At 35.8% G+C, this 23,818-nt stretch overlaps 2 protein-coding genes across 2 annotated transcripts; both read right to left on the reverse strand.

Moving 5' to 3' along the window:
- Positions 1-217: 217 nt before the first annotated feature.
- Positions 218-704, reverse strand: LOC129088420 (ubiquitin-conjugating enzyme E2 D2-like). The gene has a single exon (XM_054595799.1). The coding sequence runs from the start codon at positions 650-652 to the stop codon at positions 218-220; it is 435 nt and encodes a 144-aa protein (XP_054451774.1). The 5' UTR covers positions 653-704.
- A 1,401-nt stretch (positions 705-2,105) lies between these two features.
- Positions 2,106-17,930, reverse strand: ARF4 (ADP ribosylation factor 4). The gene is made up of 6 exons (XM_054595886.1): positions 17,555-17,930; positions 11,135-11,215; positions 10,573-10,682; positions 6,919-6,990; positions 4,747-4,872; positions 2,106-3,351 (listed from the first exon to the last, which is right to left on the reverse strand). The coding sequence occupies exons 1-6, from the start codon at positions 17,619-17,621 to the stop codon at positions 3,265-3,267; spliced, it is 543 nt and encodes a 180-aa protein (XP_054451861.1). The 5' UTR covers positions 17,622-17,930; the 3' UTR covers positions 2,106-3,264.
- Between the last annotated feature and the right edge of the window lie 5,888 nt (positions 17,931-23,818).

Below are 23,818 nucleotides of genomic sequence, written 5' to 3' on the forward strand. Positions count from 1 at the left end.
ATACTTCTCTGCTAGGAGGCAATGTTGGTACAGAAGTACAGTATTTCTAGTTTGTTGTTCCAAGTATGTACAACACGCAGAACTGCTGTATCAGGTAAACATGTGCACAGGGGAAGATGAGGCGTGGGCTCATAGAAAGCAGTCAAATGGAAATCAAAAGGACTTTCTCTTTCAGAATTCCCCTATCTTTATTTGTAGATGTTACCCAGTAATTTAATTACATCGCATACTTCTGAGTCCCTTCCCGACCTATTCTGTTGTACTTTTCTGTTTTGTAGATCCGAGCAATCTCAGGCACTAAGGGATCATCTGGATTAGGATCACACAACAGAGAACAGAGGGTCAAGAGTACTTTTGAAATAGTTAGTGCTGGAGACCACTGTGACCATAGAATGTCAAGACAAATGCTGCCATTACTGTTAATATTTGGATGATAAATTCTTGTTGTAAATGCCTTAGGTGGTTTGAAGGGGTAATCTGTTGGGAAATGAATTGTCAAGAAAAATACTCCACCCTGATAGGGACTGTCGTTTGGCCCCATTATTGTAGCTTGCCAATGGAACGTATCATCTCCAACAGGACCTGCTGAACACTGTGCTGGGGGGTCCCGTGCCAGGGCATTCAATTCTTTGTGGATTCTCTTTAGAGCCATTGTGGAAGGCGGGTGGCGGCAGCCCCCGGGGCGGGAACGGGGACAGGGGAGGGACAGGGAAGGGGCGAGGGGGTGCAAGGCTGCCTCGGTGATCGTGGGTGTACCGGAGATGGGAGAACTCGGTCCGGCGGGACCTATTGAGGGCCAAGGCCCACTGGGCTCCTGCGCCTGCCGCAGCGGTCACCGCATCACCTGGCGGTGGCCCCTTTATCATTTTCTTAACGCAGTCATTTCCAACGACAGTAAGATCTACCTTACATCACAAGACTATATGAATTCTCCATACTCCCTTTCTTCAAGGTGTGAAAGGATCTCCGATGGCTTTTTTAAATTAATACAGTGGTAGTTTAACTGTAAACACTGAACCTTTGAAGTTTAATACCTCACCCCATAAAGCTACACATACTATACCACATCTTAGTTTTACTCAATAAGAAATGATACCTTTTATTTGTAGGGAGTAAGAGAAAATTCATCTAGTGAGCTAGGAAAGTAACCTGTTTGACAATCAACTACTTAATTACAATTTCCTTTCATTTGATCGTTTTTGTTGTTGTTTACAAGTCAAAACTATACATTATTTTACAAGCACAGGTTTTGATTTGAAAATAAAATTTCAATCCACAAATTTATATCAATTATACAAGCATGAGTCATTAAAAAGCTAGTTTATAAAATACTTGAGTATATAGAAAAATTAAATTACTCATAAGATTACCAAGTTGTCTTTAACAACTTAGTAAGTATAATGAACTACATACCTTTACTGCCTTAACAAAAAAATTACCATATTTTGCTGTGTATAACATACTTTTTGCCCGTTTTTTTGAATTTTTTTTAAGATGGAGAGGAGAGAGGAAGAGAAACAATACGTGGTTGCCTCTCACAGGCCCCTTACTGGGCACCTGGCCCATAACTCAGGCATGCACCCTGACTGGGAATCTAACCGACGATCCTTTGGTTTGCAGGCTGGCACTCAATCCACTGAGCCACACCAGTCGGGGTAAATTTTTGAGGAAAAATAAGGATGCGCATTATACATGGGCAATATTAATTCCATATCTATATAAATGTTTCTAATTATTTATGCTTATGCATTAAGTGTAACTGCAGAAAGCAGTAACATCACCTATATGCAAAATAATACCCTGGGATATGATAGTACTTTGTTCTAAATATAAACAAAAAATTGAATTAAAAAATTACAAGATTTTTTTCCTGAAAGTTTGGAGCCAAAACATTGGTGTACAATATACACAGCAGTGCATTATATACAGCAAAATACAGTAGTCACATGCAGCTCTCTGCAGTTCTGAAATTTGTGAAGCTAAAAAGTGCTTGTGAACTTTTTTCATGTAGAAAAGCAGCATCACTAAGTCTATATATTCTGCCATGAAACAGCACTTGAGTTTTTAACTAACCTAAGCTGTGAAACAAACACATGCATACATGATTTTTTGAGCAGTTCATTTTATTACAGCATTTTACTCTTGATTTGAGTTTAGAAATGTACAGTGTCAAAGTTTTTATCAAATAAAACTAATTTTTTAAGTTGCTTCCCCACCTTGTTATACACACAATAGCAACCCATATTTTATTTCCAATTTAAACAATTAATAAATTCACTGGGATCTGTATTATTGTTCACAGTATGTAAAATATATAAATCAACTTTGCTAAATAAGAAAATCCATTTCAAACATCTTTAAGACTCAAAAAGAACACACACAATTACACATTTTATCATTTTATTAGGAATAATTCCAAATGGGCTATGAAGAAAACTTATTTGAGTTTGATGTGTTTTCCAAAAACTCTTAATGAAGATATGTTCACCAATAAACAATAAAATATCAGCAGAACTATCATATATTGGGCAAAGAGTCAGGCTGATTCCAAAAGCAACATGCAACATAAAAAAGATACATTATAAAGAAAGACAATCTGCTGGATATTAAAAATCATCTCAATATGAACTCTTCGCTACCAGCACAGAACTGATTAGCTATCAAATCCAAACCACACCAAGGTAAGCTTGGCTGATAGAAGCCAGGAGTCAATAATGGGGAAAAAAATACTAAGTTCCTCAGTGCGAGAGATCTCAATAGTGTTTTGGCTCATTGCCCTGGCTGGTACAAGTAGTATAAGAAAATCTTTTTAGCAAGGGAGAAAAATAAATACAAATGGAATGCTACATTCTTTTTTATTTTTTAATCAGGAGACTGTCCCAGGAATGATAAAGGTATCAGTAAAGTAGCAAGGGGATAACTTAAAAACATTATTTGTTGTGGGCTCAAAAAAAAACATTCAAAACGATTTAAAGGTGTCACAATAGCTAAGTCCAGGCATTTAGGTGTAAAGGAAGTAAAATTAAAAGAGGACACTTTTTTTTTTCCAAGTTAAGGAGAATTTCTTTAAAACCAAGCATATTGCTAAAGTGCAACATTATACTTGGTAAACAATAATTGGCAACAAAGTAAGTTTAAACGCTGTAATATTCTGCCCAAACCAGTCCCAGATACTGTTTAATAACCAAGATGCAAACTAATTTTCTTGTAACAAGCCTAGGCCAATTCTATCAAACACGTCCTTGGTTAGACATCCAGTTTCATTTAACGTTTTGAAAGCTCATTTGACAGCCAGTCAAGTCCCTCATACAGACCAGTTCCTTGTGTAGCACAAGTGGCTTGAACATACCACTATAAAGAAAGGACAAGAAAACACTTGATTAATGTAAGATTATGTGTAAGAGTGTATAAAACTTATTCAGAAAATTATTTTCCCAACTGCTCAGAGGTATTATTTAGTCAGCAGTTACCATAAATGTATAGGAAAGAAAGGAAACAAAAAATATATAAAACCATAGAAATAAATAAGTATATTAAAGTAGTACATCTCAAATGATTTTGTATTTAACGATCTTAGTAACTATAAATGTTGGAAGTTTTCTCATAACTCTTGCTTCTCAAAACACTCTCACATTTAAAGTTACTCCTACCTAGACGTTAAACTTATTCCACTATCCACTACTTAATCTGAAAAGAACATTCATGGCAAGATTAGTAACTAATATAAAGCTACCCCCCGCCCCGGTACTTAAAACCCTCTTGTTTCCCATCAAAAAATACCTAGAAAGCAATTTCATTACCTAAAATGGATAGTTTATTTTTATTAATTTCTTTATTGATCAGGTTTATTTTGCCTTAGAATAAAGACCTTCACTTAATATTACAAGGTCACTGCAATTATTCCATGCTGGCAAATATTATTTGAATACCAAACATCCTAGAAGGCTGGGAAAAGACATGAATTTCTATCATCAGAGGATGGAAAACTGGTATCATTTGCAGTTTGTTTTATTTAAATCAGCCTGGAACACCTCAAACAGTCTTTGCAGTTACTGCAACAGCACAGTATTTTGTTACAAGCTAATGAAAAACTACTATAAAGCACAAAGCACACTAATAGTTTGTGATACCAACTTTACACATAGGAACGTATGTTGTGTTTGCCAATATTTAAATCACTGATGTAAAATAAGCTATAAGAGAGCAAATATTTCTTATAATTTTACATTTCAAAACTTAGTATCATAATAAGGTCCCACAAGCTTCTGACATTATCATGCAAACAGTACAAAACAGTAATATCTAAAATATGGCTGCTAAGAGCCAAATTACAAAGTATTTGCTGCAGGGGTATTTAAAACATAAAATTAAAAATATCAATCATCTTTAAATATTATCATTCTCATACAGTATAGTTTTCCAGATATTTATCAATATTAAACATTGTGAGGATAAAGTTAACAAACATCAAGTAAAGATATTTAAATCCTTGGATCCTTAACAGATATATATTAAAAGCTAAAAAAAAATGGAGACAGTATTAGCATAAAGTAAAATTGAACACAACATTTATAAAGGTATGAAATAAAGAGCTCATGTTTGTATATACAAGAGTTTACTACTGTAAATTAATGTTCACTGTCTGTTCAAAGGGGACAGTTAATAAATTTTTAAACTAAATACTAGCTAAAACACTTATCTTAATAATTCTAAGAGTCAGGAGGTTAATTTAAACCAAATACTTACTGTTCTGTTACGAAGGGACTGAAGACCTAATTTATCCGTCATTTCACTGATGGCCATAGCATTTGGCAAATCCTGTTTGTTTGCAAAAAGCAGCAATACCGCATCTTGCAACTCATCTTCCTGAAGCTGAAAATAAAAGCTAAGACATTAACAACTATAAAACTGGGATCCAATTACTGTAACAAACTAGGTAAAACACTGTCTTCCTACATATACTATTTACAACTTAGATCTCTTTATCTTTCTGTTTTTAAATCCTTAGCAAATAATTATGTTTTTGTGTAAAGCAAAATTTTTCAGGCCAATCATCCTATACTCCATTAAGGTAAATCATTCACTCAGCTTTCGTGTTCATCCACTGAAGGTCAGGACTGGCTAGTACAAGAAACACGCATGGCAATAAATATTATGATAGGATCTTATGGCACTTAGTAGTGAAAGTACAATATTTAGATAATGATTCTTTTTGGACTTTTATCCTTTCCTGCCAGCTGGACTAGAAAACAGTGAGACAACAATGTAATGGTTAGGGAATTAACAGCATCATGAAAAATGCAAGAATAAGTACCACACAGACAATAGTGTGGTGACTGCTGGGGCAGGGGGTATAAGGGGACTAAATGGTAATAGAAAAAATACAAAATAAAGCAGAAACAAAGAGCTACTACTACCCTTCACAACAACATGGATGAAACTGGAAAGCATTATGCTAAGCGAAATAAGCCAGGGGGTGAAAGACAAATACCAAAAGGACCCACGGACAAAGCCAAAGTGGGGAAGGATTGAGGGTGGGAGGTAGGGGTGGGTGGGACAGGAGAAAGTGGTGGCAGGAAAACGGAGACAAATGTATTTGAACAATAACAACAACAAATTAAAGCAAAAAAGAAAAAAAATAGAATAAATACCAAGAGTAGAAAGCCAGTAGAAATGAGGCACTGATACATGATATAATATGGATGAACCTTGAAAATTTATGCTCAGTGAAAAGTAACAAAAAGTTTAACCACATGTTGCATGATTCCAAGTATACGAACATCCAGAATAGGTGTATGTATAAAGACAGAAAGTAGATCAGTGTATATAGGGCTGGGGGTGTAGGGTGGACTAAGGAAAGGAATGGGTAATAAAATGGAACTATACTATAGTTTCATAGAACTATTAGTATAGATATTATATATATATATTATATATATAATATAACATATAATATAATAACAGAACTATTAGTATAGTTCTATGATTTCTTTGTGGGCTGATGTAAAATTAGGCAATGGCAATTGCTGTAACATTCTGTAAACTAATAACCAGTAACTTTTTACATTTTAATGAGTGAAGTTTATGGTATGAGACTTATTTCAAAGCTGTTTACAAAAAAAGGGGGGGTGGGTAGAAGGGATGACATTTAACTCATTAGACCAAAATAACCCCACCAGTTATTTTGTTACACATATACTGACACAATGGTTTTACAACTGCACTCCAGTCTTAGGAACAATGAATGGTAATTAAGATTTCATTTGAGTGAAAATTGTATGTTACAATTTGAAACTATGACAAGTTTCCTCAACAACTCCCCAATCAGGCATTTTAGCAACAGGAATGAAAACATTAATCCATTATATGGTGAGGCCAAAATGCCACTGTCAACCAAAATCCTACTGCCTGTCAGTGGAATTCTTTATCATGGTTACTATTACAAAACATTTCAAAGTATATATACACACTATAGACACAATACAAAGAAAATTGAACCCAATGAAAAGGAATTTGAACAAGGATCCTTACGTCACTAAAGTTTCAAAACTAGATTTTATATCTATAAAATAAAGACTGGACTAATATGTAGACTGCCTGAACCAGCGATACGCATCAAAGTCACTCATGGAGCATTCTGAAAACAAGCTGGGCTTTCTTCCTAACTTACTGAAGTAGCTACTCTTCTGTGTGTTTTTTAAGAAGCTCCATATGAGATTTTTATGTGCATTCTTAAGAACCTGTGATACAGTTCCTCAAGGTTCTTTCTAGCTCTAAAATGTTTCATTTGTGTAATGTAATCACAGTTAAAATGTGCCAACCATTACCACCACTATCACCCAAAAAATGCATCCTGGAAATGATAAAATTTTAAAAACCTACCCCCCCCGTGAAAAAAATAAAATAAAATATTGTTACCATTTTTTGCAGCTCTTCGGCTCCTTCCTGAATTCTTTCGCGATCATTGCTATCTACCACGAAAATAAGACCCTGGGAAAAAATTAAATAAATTATGACAACTAAATTTAAAAGACACTAAATATGAAACACAAGTACAGGCAGCAAAACGGTATCAAGAGGTCAATTTTGGGAAGAAAATGCCCTATTATTTTAAAAATAGAAAAAGAAAAGGGATCTAAGCACTGAAAACCAATTTGAGCACTATTTTTTATCTCAGTATTTGAAATGTTATTTTACTTATTTACTTATTTTTGAAATGTTTATTTTAAATCAAAAGAAATCTTACTCTTAACCAACTGATCACTTTTCTCAACTGCACAAAGAATAAATTTTACCCCATTCCCCTCCTTCCCTATGCCCTTGCATGTTTTAAGTGTAGGTAAGTTTAAGTAACAAAATGGCTACAAGTGGGGACAAAAGGAAAAGAATACGCCAAATTCATCAATTTACTAACTGAACTAACTTATTTAAAGGTGTGCCCAAATTGTTAAAAAAAAAAAAAAGAAGAAGAAGAAGGGGAAGAGGCACACTACAGCAGTTTTTCTATGTTTCATCAGGAAAAGTTAGCCTTGCTCCAGAATGTTGCCTCCCAACTCAATCAGTGTAAGGAAGTCTTAAGCAAAATATATTAAGAAAAACTCATGGTTGACTTTATCAAATAAGAAATTCTTAACAAAAAGGAAGGTAGTAATCATTCCTAAAGATATTCATAAACACTAGAATTCTATACTACAAAAGAAGTGGAATTGGGAAGCAGTTAAATAAAGACTCTTCTAAAAACTTTAAAATGGGAAAGTATAAAAAAATTCTCAACTGGAGAGAGGACAGATTAATTTTACAGCTTTATGAAAATCTATTCTTATTAATAGTAAAGTGATTACTTTGAAGGTTCTCCCCATAATCCAGACCACAGATCATTTGTCACCTTCATCACAAACTGTCTTGTATTATTTATGTAAGCAACTAGATTAAATCCACTGAGGGCAAAAGGCCACATACATCATTTTGTATTTACCTCTCAGTATTACACTGAGTTTGCTGAGGTATCTAATACTTATTTAAGGCAACAGTCAGTATTAAATCACACAGTATCATTTTGATCTAGCAACTTTCAAACCCATCTCCTTTATCTCTGTTGGAAACCATCATTTTAAACATCCTAATCTTTGAAAAAAAAACTTTTGGCAGTGTGAGAGCCAGTATGGCATAGTTAAAGGTACCCAACTTAAATCTCAGTAGCACTTATTAGTTATATAAATTACCTAATCCATAATCATGACTCCTCTTCTATAAAACAATACCACTAACTTTATAAGCCTTTTAAAAATTAAATATAAAAATATCTAGTATCATGCTTGGCTTACCACATTTACTTATATTTTGGCTCCTCCTTTTTTCCTATTCCCAAAGCTATTCCATTTTAGAATCTACCCCTCTAGAAGAGTTAATGCGGCTAAAAGGGATCTAACTTTTTCTGTGTTAACAATCCATTTTCATTCTGTTTTAAAACAAATAATGCTATCAGTCCTGAAGTAATGTTATTGAGAGGGAGAATTATTTTAAGAGTAAATTCTAAGTTATTCACTTCCTTGGACAGCCTAGAATCAAGAGTATAGAAAACCTAGGATTCCAAAGATAAACTTGGCTATGCTAAGAAAAGATTAAATGGCCAAAAATTTACTTAATTATCTATAACAAAATAACTGGAATTATCTAGTGAGGAAAGAGGAATTTACTATAATAAACATTGTCCTTGATTGTTAACACAAGTTAGAAGCACAATTAAATGGCATAATTAGTTCCTTATAAATTTTACAGCTAAAAGAAGAGCTTAACTGTCATTGCATCAGGTGGCAAACACTTTCTCCAGCAGGCATGAAGTCCCTAGGAAGAAGTACTTGGACTTCAGATTTAAGGTGATCTCAAGAGGCCAGGAATGGATCTAATTTCAAGTTAAGATCTCAAAGTAAATTATAAAATATTCTTAAAAAACCCTAGGGATAAGACCAGGGTTACCTTTGGTTAAGAATTAAAAGGCTAAGGATTTAAAAAGTTCTACTTCACACCTAATTTTACTTCAAAAGAGTTTGTTTCCTAAATGAAATACCTGTAACTTACTTCAGTTTTTCCTATGACTTACTTTAAAATAATCCAAAAGGTGAAGTACATTACAGAGGAGTACTGATTAAACAATACTAGCCATATCCTAATAATTGAAGTTAAGTAATAGATATGTGGGACTTTGTTATTCTCTCTCCTTTTGGGTTATCTGAAAATTTTTAAACCAGATTTTTAAAGCATGTGACTCGTATCAAAATATCTTTTCTAACCACAGCTATGCTAATGAATAGAAACATTCTAAAACCAAGCCACTTACTTAACATGCCATACTACTTAAACCTGGTTGCTTTCAGCCACTCATCTGGGGTATTCACTGCTACCTGGTGACAATGTAACCTCATTTGTAAACAATGTTGTGTTAAAGACCAAGAATGACTGACATCTGCAAATCTTTAACACGAAGTGCCTGTCAACATCACACATTACTTTGGAAAACACAATAGGATAGGAAGCAGGTTAAACAGAAACGCAGAACAAGAACCAGCTCTCCAGTCTTAAGTAATCATTCCAACCTTGTTTCCTTACATGTAAGAGTTAAGACTAGAGTGGTGGTTCTCAAAAGAGAACAATTCTGTCCCCAGGGGATATTTTGCAGTATATGGAGACATTCTGGGTTGTTGCAACTGGGTTGGGGGGAAGGAGGGTGTTATTTACTGTCACCAAGTGGGTAGAAGCCAGGAATGCCCAAAATGTATATAGTGCTGCTGTTGAAAATCTCTGTAATAGAGCTTGCTCTTCCCTCAAAGTAAGGTCCCCAAACCAGCAGCATCAGCACCACAACCTGAGACCTTGCTAGAAATCTCAGGCCTTACTCAGCCAGACCCTAAACTGATTGGTATTTTAACAAATACCCAGGTACTTATTGGCACATTAAAGTTTGAGAATTACTACTAATACCTGGTTGGTATCTCCAGAGATTCTGATTCAAGTGGTCTGGAGTTACGATTAGGGCTTTGGGATTGTGAAAGCTCTCCAAGTGATTCTAATGCACAGCCAAATTGTGAAGTTCTGCTTTAATGTCTCTTCCAAGTCGGTATTATATACACTACATGCTAATATAAAAATATCTTACAAATCAATTGAGATCTACTTTAATATATTTTTGTAATGTATTTTAATAAAGTAACAATTAACTGGGCTAAAAAAAGGAATATCTTACATTCATTAAAAACTATAAAGACAGAAAGTTACACAGACCTTATTTTCTAAACTAATAATAAAACCAAAAGTACTACTGATGAGACATCTAATTCAATCCTGAGAACAACCTCCTACTTTAAAATATTACTATGATAGCTATGTAAATTCCATTGACTACTTTAGCCTTCAAAGGCTTGAATGAGAGTCTACTGAAGAATATGAAGTAATGATAAGAGGCATGCCAACTCATATAGTAAATACCAACAGCTAGTTAAATGGTAGATATTAATGTAAACTCTAGAGCATGAAATCTATAAAGAAAAGTTATTAAAAATGTACAGCATTCCTTACCTGGGTATTCTGGAAGTAATGCCTCCAGAGAGGCCTTATTTTATCTTGACCACCAACATCCCATACTGTAAAACAAATGTTCTTATATTCTACTGTTTCCACATTAAAACCTACAAAGAAAAACACAAAAGACTGTTAAGCACAATGTTATTAAGAAAACAAATCCCTTTACTGTGAAATTATCTCACAGTTGCTTCTTAAAAGTCCCACTAGATAATCAACAAACTTAAAAACCTAAGAGTTATAATGATGAATGCATGTCATTGTACATTTGTCTAAACCCACAGAATGTACAACAAAAATGAACCCTAAGGTAAACTATGGAATTTTGGTGACTGTGATGCAAAAATGGAGGTTCACCATCAACTGTAACACTCTAGGTAGTGATATTTGAAAATAGGGGAAGATATGCATGCATGGGGGCAGGGGATAATTTGAGAAACATCCCAATTTTTCTGTGAACCTAAAACTGTCTTAAAAACATAAAGACTTTAAAAAACAAGGCAGTTTCAAAATTATTATTCTATTTCAGTTTATAATAATCACCTGTAAACTTTCTTACCAATGGTAGGAATGGTGGTGACTATCTCCCCTAACTTCAGTTTATACAGAATGGTCGTCTTGCCAGCAGCATCCAATCCAACTAGAAAAAGACATCACAGATTTTAAATCTAAGTCAAAAGTACACCCTAAAAAATACTTTTACAACAAATATATAGTTTGAAAGCTATAATTGACTGGTCAAGGCACAAATGAGTTAGAAATAAAATTCTCATTTCTGATTTCCAAAAGCAACGTATCCTATAGAAAGTGTTGCCTTTTCATTTCTCTTTCTAGGCCTTAAGAGGTAGCATGTAGTGTAAAGAAAAGAGTAGTATCTGACTGACTCAGGTTTTAATCTCTAAATTTGCTTTGCCACAAACTAGTCAACTTCCTTTGAACAAGTCACTTTAGGAAACTGAGGCCAGAGGAATTAGCTATAAAATAAGGGGACTGGATCAAATAATCTATATTTTCCGCCTCAAATATGTAGAAATTCTACGATCTTCTAGCATTTTAAAAAAACACAAATCAAACGTGAAGTCAGAGAACACATAAGAACAAGTGGAAAAGAATTAACCTGAAGATTAGTAAACTCAATACTATGCCCTAGTCTCATAAATGAGAAAGCAAAATGAGGACAATTTTACTCCTACTTAACGTTCAACGTTAAACATGCCAAAATAAGAACAAATGACTAGTTAATCATATTCATCTCCAATATATGTCTAAATTCTTAAAATGCTTCGTTTTGAAACTATACAAGTGTGGAAGAATAAAATTTGTTTTTGAAAAATTCCACAGTAGGACAAGAGGGCATATTACTTATTACAGTGATAGTAAAAAGCAAATTAAATGCTTACTTTCAGTATGAATCTCTCAAAATCTGCACATTCTACATTGTTTGCTAACGCCTTCATAAATAGGTCAATATCTAATAAGCTCATTGAATATACCATTGTTGTAAGGACATCACATTTGGCCACCTGGATTTCCACTACCACAGATTCTGAAATTTAACTGTATATTGATTTAAGGAAGGATGTTTTTAAAATACTGAATCAAAGCAAGATTTGGCACACAAAACCAAAGCTATTAAGTATTAAAAGAAAACCAGAAATCACCTTATTTACCTAATTTACAATTCTGTGCAAGAAAGTTTAATTTTTATCAGTTACTTAAAAACAGATCTAAAAGCTACAGACAATTCAGACTCATTCCACCCATATAACAACCCTTTCTGCTTTGTTCCCTATAAAGGGTAGCTTTTAAGACCTCTCGGTAAACTTGGGCATCTTATATCTTCCTATTCCTGTGTCCTCTAATCAAACTTTGTCCCCACTTCTTCATACTAGGATTCAGGTTTATTCTTTCCAAAATACTATTACATACTTACTAGACAGAGTGAGCAGCCCACTCTCAGCCCTTACTCATGGACATAAGAAAACCCAACCGTTAGCAGGAAGTGTTTTGTTTGAATATGGAACATTACCAAAAAGATCAGAAAACATAATTCTAAAAAATAAACAAAAGTAGCTACCTTAAAGTTTGGCATCTTCAGTAAATATACAGAAAACAGAAGAATAATGTATGATCTTTTCACTGTTCAGAAAAGCTGTCTCTTGAGAGCATAAATCCTCCTCAGGTGATTTTGATCAAATTTTAAAATAAAGCAAAATTCCCCTTTAAATAAGTCCAAATACGAATAAGCCCAAGTCAGAAGAATTGAAATTGAGAGGTTGATTAAAAAACATTTGAGTTACGAGTCTGAGAAGTATGGCACATGCCAGTCCTCACTGGGGTCCAAATGGACCTCATACCACTGTTTAAAAACAATGTATATCCAAAAACATTGACAAGGAATGGAAGAAAACCAGGAAAAATTTTGATTATGTAACTATTCTAAGTTATTGTAATCTAATTTTCTTTTAATAAAATTTTGTACCTGCTTGTATGCATAATTAATAATATTCTAATTCCATATTGTTAGATTTTTTGGTAATACAATAAAAATACATGTTACTTTCATTAAAAAAGAACAAATTTCCCAAGCAGATTTCCTTTATTAAAATGCTGAACTGGTTAGGTTCCTGATGCATCTGTCAGAAAGATGACTTAAGAACCTCAAATTTATTTATTTATTTATTTATTTATTTTAAAGGGAGTATAAAATAATGTAACCATAAAGTTTTTAAAGCATCCACAAGCTATTTTTAAATTAAAAGTTATAAGACAATATTTAAATGAATTGCAGCCACAAAGATTGTAAAATCATGAAGATATCTTTTGACTCGCACCCAAAATGATAGTGCTATACATATATGAAAACCAGAAATTCTTTTAAAAGGTATTTTCTATTGAAAGATGTACACATTAATGTACACCATCACTTAAAACTCATTATATAGGTCTTTCTTTACTCAAAAACATGTTTGTCTAACAATTTCGTGTTACTTTAGTAATTTAAGTTTGTATTTCCTTAATGTTGCAATATTTGGCAATGAGACTTCTCCACAAAATGAAAAGTATAACCAATTCTCAACTAGTCAAGATAAGACTCTAATCTATACAGTCCAGTTATGTCCTCCCTCCCTACCACTCCAATAAACAACTCGCTGTACTGAAAGATACACCAAAATTCCTTGTTCTCCTTAACTGAACCTACACTTTGAGAAGTGTTAACACACAAAAATACGCCACAAAATCTTTACCAATCATTAAAAAATGTTTAACTATGGCAGCAAGAAATACTTACATTTCAAATTAAGCTAGACTCCAGTTATGTTAACTTGGAGAGAAAAAAAAATACAGAAAGAAAAAGGAATGGAAAGAAAAAATGTATATTTTCAGGTGCCTAAGATTTCAGATAATAATTTTCTTCATTTTTTTCCTTTATCGTTCCAATTTTCTACAAGGAAGCTTGAAATACAACTTCATGGTAATTTAAAATTGAGTGTTTACTGTGTTCCAACCACACAAATGTAGGTGATTCCATACATTTTTATAATTTATTCTCCACAATAACCCTCCATTTCTCAGATGCAGCATATGAGGTCCAGAAATGTCCCCAGAATCAGAGTAATAAAAGAGAACCGATATTCAAACCGTAGACTTTGTGGAGAAATTAATTCCCTCATACTGGTAATAAATGTAAAATGGTGTAGCTGCTTTGGAAAACAGTTTGTCGGTCCCTCAAAATGTTAACAAACAAATCGACTCCTAGGTATTTATTTACCCAAGAACATTAAAAACACATGCCCACACAAAAACTTACAAATGTTCATGGTAGTATTATTCATAGTAGCCAAAAAGTGGAAACACATTTCCATTAACTGATGAACAGATAAACAAAATGTGGCATATATACATACAACGAAATTATTGGTTAGCTATAAAAAGGAATGAAGTACTGATACATGATATAGTATCAATAAACCCTGTAAACATGATGTGCTAAGTGAAAGAAGCTAGACGCCAAAAACATATTGTACAACTCCATTATATGAAATATTTTAAATAGACAAACCCATAGAAACATGACAGTTTATGGGCATGGGCTTTTTTTCCTGGGCTGATGGAAATGTTCTAGAATTAAGACAGTGGTTATGGTTACAAAAGTTGGTGACTTTACTAAAAACCACTGACCTGTATATTTTTAAAGGGGTGAATTTCATGTTATATGAATTATATCTCAATTTTTTAATTAAAAAAACAACAAAAAAATTCCTAGTCTGATGCTAGAGCTCTCAAATAGCATTCATACACTGCCATCCTGCCTTTGAATTTTTATGATGGATACACTTTATCTTAATATTTTATCTAATTACTCAGAGGTCTGACCACCAGAGGATCCTCCTAAACCTCTCTGGTCTCCACCACTCACCGTGCCCCACCCCTCCCAGACAAAACAGTCACATATAAGGTCAAGGCAGAACTTTACTGGTATTAGCAATCTTTTAGAAAGCTACACTTTTACAGCTTTTCAACAGTAAGGAACTTGCAAGTTCATGGAGTAGAATTATTCCTCTACAGAATACATTAGTGGTGTTCAGATATAAACAAAATGTGGGGAGTCATTCACCAAAATTACCTCTTACTAGATCAAGATATGGAAATCATATTTAAAATAGCGTAATGAAGGGCTACATGAGAGAGATTTAACTTGGAAAACTTGAATTTAAGCTCAGTATCAGTCACAGGAGTGATTTCTCCTTGGGGGAAAAATAACTACAACTGACAGATTTCTGTCAATCTATAGTTTAAATGACTTTAAATCTGATACTGCTGTTAATTAACTACAAGCTGTAACTTCAAACACCTTTTAAAATTACTTGAACTTCTGGAAGCAGGAATAGGAATAAAATTTAAAACTTCTCCACAGTCATTTGGCAAACCAGACTCAGTAGCTAACTGCTACCTCTTTAATTCTAATACTTCAATAGAGGTAAACATCTTCAGAGTATCTATTATTTATGCTATCACTCATAAAGCTGGACAAAAATTTCTAAGAATTATCAAGCTTCCAAATCACCTTTTTCTCTATACATCATATGGCTTCATTTGATGAGTTGCCGTAAAAGTTGTCCTTTTGACTGCAGTGTTTTTAATCAAGAAAACCTGATTATCCTGAAATTATAATGCAAAACAAAAATACCAAATCTGAATAATAAAATATTTAACATAAAATAAATAATTCCAGATCATGACTTCTATCCCCTGCACAAATGTAAAGTTAAGTACTTTTCTTCTTTCATTTTCTTTGCATCATTTTTGGGGGATAGGGGAAGAAATGCTCCCTTAATAGAGCAAGAACAGAAAAGTGCCTTTAGCATAACCCTACCTTTTTCTCCCCCTAAACTTTTAGCCATTACAAAGACTAAGGGAATGATAAACAGGAATTCATTTCTAATAATCTTCAGTAAAAGGATCAACCATACTACATTTCCAGGAACACAAGGACATACTAGTTAATCTCTTTAAGGAACAGGCTGAAAAGTCATTTATCACAGTCCAAAGTCCTCCCATTGACTTCAGATCCTTTTTTAGACTGCCATTTTTCAGAGACTTTTAAAGCCTAAATAATATGGTTGCTCTACTAAAATCCATTGTCACAAATGAAATCTGAGAAACTCTTTGAAAAAGAAAATATTTTGATTTACCTTTGTGAATGTTTCATTAACAACTGTTCCATCAATTGTGAAGAAGTTAGACTCTTAACAGAAAAATAAAAAAAGAAAAAAACAACTAAATGTGTTTACCCTTAATCTTAATACACATTAAGATTACTGAACCTTGCTTTGGAAAACTTTTCAATGGTAGAACTCGAAAATAAAACCTTTACCCCTTCCAGCCTCTAAGAAACAAGACAATGAACCAACAAGTTTCAATTTTAAAGTTAGAGCAGCACTTAACATTACTCGTACCCATGGAGCTTAACTGTGATAGAGAGACTACTCACAGTACTATGGGGGAGGGGTTGCTTACATCACCCAAGTGACAAGTCCCTTCTCCCCCAGCTAAGTCAAAAATGACCCCGAAAAGCAGTTTCTGAAAAGCCTATTTTCCAAAAAAAATTTAAAAAGAACCTTTGTAATTAAGAAGACTACAATAAAATTAAGCGTCATGATGTTGTTACTTAAGATGTGTTACCAGCTTTAAAACAAATTACTTTCTAAAAATTTTTCTCATTATACCTACCCAGCTGGACTAATAAAATTAACGATACAACAAATCTGAAAACCAAACAGAGTGAGCCAAACATACTTGGTTTTTGAGAAAGGCGAACAGAAACATTCATGAAAAACTCAGTTTTCAGAGCTACTAACAAGGGAAAGAAAAAAATATGAAGCGGAATGCAGCGCGAAACAAAGTTCAGAGAAATGAGCGCTGAGGACTCCAGACTCTTCTGATTCTTGGGTGTTCCTTTGCCACCGCACTGGGCCCAGACACTTCCTCCCCTGGCCGGCTCCAGGCTCTCGGCGACCGCTCGCTCACATACCACAGGAGTGTGCAGAGTGTGTACATGGGGTGGAAAGAGATGGAGGAAGGCTGGAGTCGCTCTGCCTCCCTCCCTACTGCTGCCCACACCCGGGGTAGAGGGGAGCCAGAATGCACTCAGAATAAGCCTCGCCAAAATCTTCCGGGCTCTGAGAGATCCGAGAGTTCGCTTTCCCCACATCTCCGCCCCATCTTGTCGGACTTTTAATGAGATTAAGGAGAGAAAGACAAACGCAGGAGGAGGAAACCTTACCCAAGCCGCTACACGGGCTCCTGGACAGTTCTGGGACGACCACCCATCCTTAACCCCATTGTTCCCCTTAGGAATTCCTCTCGACCCCCCAGCCACTGCCCCTCCCCCACCACAGCGGACTGAGGCAAAAAGAGGCCCGGAGGCCGCCGCACTGAGGCTGGGGCTGGGACTCAGGTCTCGTCGCTCACTCACCCATCAAAATGCGCATCTGCTTCTTGCCGAAGAGGCGGGAGAACAGGGATGAGATGGTGAGGCCCATGGCGGTAGTGGCACTTGCGATGGGCAGGAGCAGAAGAGGTTTGGAGCTTCCCCCGGCCTCTTCCTTTCACGCTCCCGGCAAATTGAGCGAGAAGGAATAGGCTGAGGAAGAGGGCGGCAGGAACGGCTCGCTACCCGGAGTGTCGGACGAAGCTCCGGTACAGGAATTAGCGGGGCGCGGACCTGCTCGACGACTGGCGCGGCAGCTCCGGCTCTTGTGTTAAGGGTTCGGCTGTGCCACGTCACGCGGCAGCCTTGGTGACTCCGGCAGCGGCCCGGCCCCTCCAACGCGGACAGAATCGCGTCACCACCACCCCATCCCCCTGCCCTTCCGGTGCTGCCCGAGCCACCGCGCCTGCGCACGGAACGGAGTGGCTAGCTTCGCTTACGTGCTTCACTAGTCGACGCCACCTCCGGGACGTGGCTCCGGGAGCCCGGCTGGGTCAGTTAGCACATGCGTAGTGGGAGACAGAGTCCCACAATGCATCATTCTGTCACTTCCAATCAGACTTTACAAACACTTCAGCCGGTTAAGTGCGTCGGGGAGGTTATACTCCTTGCTTCCGGAAAAGTGAGGTGTACGCTGTGAGTTAAGAGGTTGTTAACTTCCGTCTATTCTGCCTTTTGGGCGTCCTCTAACGCAATGGGCATTGGAGATTTCCCGGTCCCACGAACGTACACGTTGCACACGCGGAGCAGACTCTTGCTCTAGTGGAGGGTTGAAGACGGGCCTTGCTTTCTAAGGAGATAAGTGGTTAAAATCCAATTGAGCAGTCGGAGAGCTTATGGCAACCAGTGAAGAAGCTTGGCCTAGGTGCTTCTAACCTCACGCGAGGTCGTACTGAAAATTCCTAATTCTATCTCCACACAAGAGAACTCCGAGACATTTTCAACTGTTGAAGCTTTTTAAGAGAAGCCAACGAGGAAGGCTTGCTTTTCTATCTTTTCTCTCCCAGAAGCAAGTAAGATTGATTCCTTACTGTAGGGGAAGTGGGAAGCCTTCTCACTCTAAAATTATATATGATGTTAATGTTTTTGTGATTACAACATAAGGCATATGTCTTGTAAAAAAAAAAAAAGTATGGAAAAGCAAGTTCCTCATAATCTTCGCTACTTCCCACATAGTCCTACACTGTTGGTGCATTTTTGGATGCTCAACCACTCTAAAGATCTGTTTCAAGTTTTAAATCCTTTGGAAAAACTTTGTTGGCTCGATAAATGGCTCCAGCTCAAAGAATATAACCGGTCTTCATTTTTTTTTTTTAGTCTATTTTATTGATTATGCTATTACAGTTGTCCCATTTTTTTCTCCCCTTTATCCCCCCTCCACCCTGCACCACCCCCTGCCCTCCACCTCCCACCCCTTAGTTCATGTCCCTGGTTTGTATATATAAGTTATTTGGCTTCTCTATTTGCTATATTATTAATGCCCCCCCATCTGTTTTATACTTCCCAATTATGCTTCTTATTGCCTGTACCTTCCTCCCCCAATCTCCCTCTCCCCACTGATAACTCTCCATGTGATCCTCCTCTCTATGATTCTGTTACTGTTCTACTTGTTTGCTTAGTTTTTGTTTTTTAGGTTCAGGTGTTGTTAGGAGTTTGTTGTCATTTTGTTGTTGATAGTTTTGCCCTTTTATTTCTCAGAAAAGTCTCTTTAAGATTTCAAATAATAAGGGCATGGTGACGATGAACTCCTTTAACTTTACCTTATCTGGGAAGCTCTTTATCTGCCCTTCCATTCTAAATGATAGCTTTGTTGGATAGAGTAATCTTGGATGTAGGTCCTTGCCTTTAAGGACTTGAAATCCTCAAGCCCCTTATTGCCTGTTTCTTCTGAGAAATCAGCTGATAGTCTCATGGGAACTCCATTGTAAGTAACTGTCTCCTTTCCTCTTGCTGCTTTTAAGAGTCTCGATTTATCTTGAATCTTTGGTTACCTAATTATGATGCTCCTTGGGTCCAATTTCTTTGGGACTCTGGGCTTCCTGGAAGTCCGTTCCCTTCGCCAGATTGGGGAAGTTTCCTTCATTATTTTTTCAAATAAGTTTTCAATTTTTTGCTCTTCCTCTTCTCCTTGTGGCAGCCCTATGATTTCGATGTTGGAGCGCTGAAAGTTGTCCCAGAAGTTCCTAAGCCTCTCCTCATTTTTTTGAAACCTTTTTTCTTTATTCTGTTCCAATTGGATGTTTATTTCTTCCTTTTGTTCCAAATTGTTGATTTGAGTCCCGGTTTCCTTACTTTCACTGTTGGTTTCCTGTATATTTTGCTTTATTTTACTTTGTGTAGCCTTCATTTCTTCCTTCATTTTGCAACCAAGCTCAATCAATCCTGTGAGCATCCTGATTACTAGTGTTTTGAACTCGATATTATATATGTTGTCTGTCTCCTCGAGACTTAGGTCTTTTCCTGAAGCTTTGATCTGTTTTTCCATTTGAGCCATATTTCTTTGCCTCAGCGCACCTGTTATGTTGTAAGGGGGCGGAGTCTTAGGTGTTCTCCAGGGCCAGGCAGTGCTCTTTGCTTTGTAGAGGCACTGTCTGTGGGGGAGGAGTCAGCTGGAACAATGCTGCTCCCTTGCTCCTCTCTAGTCCCACTTTCCAACGAACTCTCCTGTGAGAGTGGGAGTTTCTCCCACCTTCACAACCCCTACAGTATTTTACAGCTAGAGGTTTTGAGTCTTTAGTTTCCTGATCAGCCAGCCCCTCCCAGCCCAGGAGGTCCTCTCCACCAGCTCGGCTGCCCATCTCTGCCCTTCCTATCAGTCTGAATAAATGTTTCTTTAACTCCTTAGTTGCCAGAGTTCCATGCAAGTTTGCCATTCTGGCAGTTCCAGTTGTTTATTGTTTTTAAATCGCTTGTTATCCTCCTTTTGGTTGTGCAAGGAGGCTAAGTGTTTTTACCTATGCCTCCATCTTGGTGGGAACTCTCTTCACTTCTAATATTACTATTGACAACACTCCTTTTTCCTACTTGTGTGAAAACGCTAAGAAGGCAGAACTCTAGTCCATTTTTATGTTCCATTGTATTCCTTGGATTTGGCATACCATGAATTCAAATATGGCTTAATGATGGAGAGATGGCTGAATAACTATGGTATAGTCATGCTATGGAATACTATCAGGAGTTAGAATGATGTAGAACTATAAATTCAGTTAGTGGAAAAAGCCAAATAATGACACAATACCGTAAAGTAATTTAAAAGTGTAGCTTTCCCCAAGTGTGTGTGTAAATGCACAAGAACTTTGAAGTAGAATCTGCAGTAGTGATAGCAGTTACCTGTTTAACCTCTATGGAGAGAAGAGGGATCCTTCCCCAGGAGTGAAGGAACCTGGTTTGGAAGTGGCAGTCAAAAAACAGTTTTATCTGTACTTAAAAAAATCAACTTTATTGAAATAAAATTTACATGCAATAAAATTCAGCAATTTTAAATGTACAATTTGATAAATTTCAACAACTATATATAGCCAATACCATAATCACGCTATCAATCCTACCTATTACCCCCCAAATTTCCTTCATACTCCTTTGTAATCACCCTCACCTTCAAGCCCCTGGCCCACCATTGATCTGCTGTCACTATAGCTTTGCCCTCTCCAAAATTTCATACAAATGAAATCATATGCTATGTAGTTTTTGTGTGTAGCTCGTTTCTCCTAGCATACTGATTTTGAGATTAATCCATGTTATATTGTTTATCAATAGTTCTTTCTTATTGCTGAGTAGTATTCCATTGAGTGGATATACCAAATTTCTTTATTCATTCACTAGTTGATAAACTTTGGGTTGTCTAGGTTTTGGACTTTTATGAATAAAACTTTTTGAACATTTTAGTACAGGTTTTTATGCCTCTGCATTAATTTTTTTTTTTTTTTTTTACTTTTTTTAACAAGTACTAATACTTTTATTATGGCATAAAGTGGTATTTTATACAGTAACTCAATTTTATAGTAAAAACATTTTATGTACAATTGTAAAGAAACCACTGTACAGATAAATTTAATGTAAAAATGGGTTGTATTTTAAAATATCATAAATTGGAAAATATTTTTTCTATATAATATAGCAAAAATGATAGCATTCCCCAGGCTAGCCCAACAAGCCCACTTCAATCAAGCAGTAGCTGAATTATACATTTATAAATATGGTTTGAATTCTGGGATCCAAGTAACTTTAGCTTCATTTATTGAAACAGCCTTAGTTATGCTTTCCTTCAAATTAAGTTGCATAAAGTAAAATATCCAATAATCTTCCCCTTTTGATTTAGGCCAGATTATTTTTCTTTAGGCTAATCTACATAAAGGTTTTAATGAAGGATAGGTATTGTGTCCTTTTATTATGTACTAGATAAGGTACCCATTTGTATCCAAAGTGAAATGTTTTGGTGGTTATGAAAATATGCTCAGTACTTGAGCAAAACCAGAATCTAATAAATTGTAATCCACAAGATACATGAGTTCTCTGTCATCGAACACCGTCCCCTATATCCCCATGGCTTGACAGGGAGCCATGAGAAACAGGAAGAAAAGTGGTAACATTGACAAATGGATCAAGGAATAAAAGCCAAGAGAATTTCTGAAAAACAGAGAAACACTGGTCAGAATTCAAAGATGGAACTGAACTCCAAACAGGAAAAGGACATTGCCTCAAGAATCAGGGTGGAGTTGTTATCTGAGCCCCTTACAGCAAGGTGATCAAGTAAGAGGCAGTTAAGAGATAAAATACACCACCAAGTGAGAGAAACCAGGTCTGACAAAGATTTCAGTTAGTTAAATAAAAACAAGACATGCCATATAGTTTAACTTCTCCCATCATAGTTTATTCCCTGAGATTCCCAGTACAGAAGTTTCTAGAAATTAAAGCAAGAAGACAATGGCACTCTTAAGCTCCTGGACCATGCAGAAAGTTTCCCAGAAAAGTATTATTTGAGAACTCAGAGACTTATCTGGCCAGAGGTTGTATCAAGTTCTTCAGTTCCCTTAAAACAACATCTTAAAATAACAACATAGCTTGTCTTAAAACAAAAACGTTTCCTAAGTACCTAAAACCTCCCAAAGGAATAGCAGTCTAATAGATTCCTATACTTTGGCTACAGGAACTAGGCCTTTGAGAAACTAATCCAGATCATTTTACCTAAAAATTTCAGTTTGCCTATTAGATGTTAACCTCTGGCAACATTAATGATCCATTAAGTTTTCACCATTAAAGGAATGCTTTATCATACATCTTCACTTGTTTTGCTCTTTGCTCTTAATAGATATTTCCTTCTCGCATATGAAAAGTATTTTCAGTTTTTTGTTTTGTTTTCCTTTAGCAATGCAAATCTCTGCCTCCTAACTCCCATAATTCCTTCCTGGTAAATAATACTGTCTTCCAATAAGAAGTGGAATACATTATCATTAAGTCCAATTTATCCAGCCTCCTTACAAAGAAAGTTATGGGGCCATCCTATACATTTGGAATCCCTTAAATATACTTGCTTTCTATTAAAATATTTTGTTATATATAAGATATATACAATTTGTGAAGAAGTCACTGAAGCACAAATCACCTTATATTGAGAAGCTAAAAATATATGAAAAAGCACATAACAATGGCTAATCCACATAATGTCTCCTATCAAATGCATCATGATCCTACAAATCTAGAGAGAGCATAGACTGCCATAAACTTTATTACATCCTAGCTAAGTTTTAGAAGTCTTGCTTCTAAACATTACTCAGTACTAATTCTCAGAAGACATGGTATAGGACCACATGAGGAATTGTTAGGCAGGTGGCTGAGGAATGCCAGTTACAGAACAAAGTGCTTCTCCAAGAGACTGTTGCATCTCCCATAGGTATTTAGAGAAGAACACTATTAAGAGATATTTTTAAGTATAAAGACAGGTCAACTTAAAAGTATAGACAGTACATGCTTAACTTCATTTTATAATCCATAAAAAATGCATTAGAATAAAAATTAATGAATTCATATCCCTTTTCAAAAGGAAAGTCTGATACAGAAGTAGCAATAAAGTTAATAAATGACAATCATCAGATGAAATAATTTGGATGAAGCTTGTCTCTAGAAGAGATGGGCCTGGACAACTGGTTAGGAAGGAAACACAATGTACTTTTAACTTTGTATGAAAAAAAACAGTTCAGTTCCATGTTGCCAAACACAGCTCTGTTTTGCCGTATAAATTTACTACTTCAA

Source organism: Pteronotus mesoamericanus, unplaced genomic scaffold (genome assembly GCF_021234165.1).
Source record: "Pteronotus mesoamericanus isolate MK-2021 breed Mesoamerican mustached bat unplaced genomic scaffold, CSHL_Meso_final scaffold_54, whole genome shotgun sequence".
Taxonomy (NCBI): Eukaryota; Metazoa; Chordata; class Mammalia; order Chiroptera; family Mormoopidae; genus Pteronotus; species Pteronotus mesoamericanus.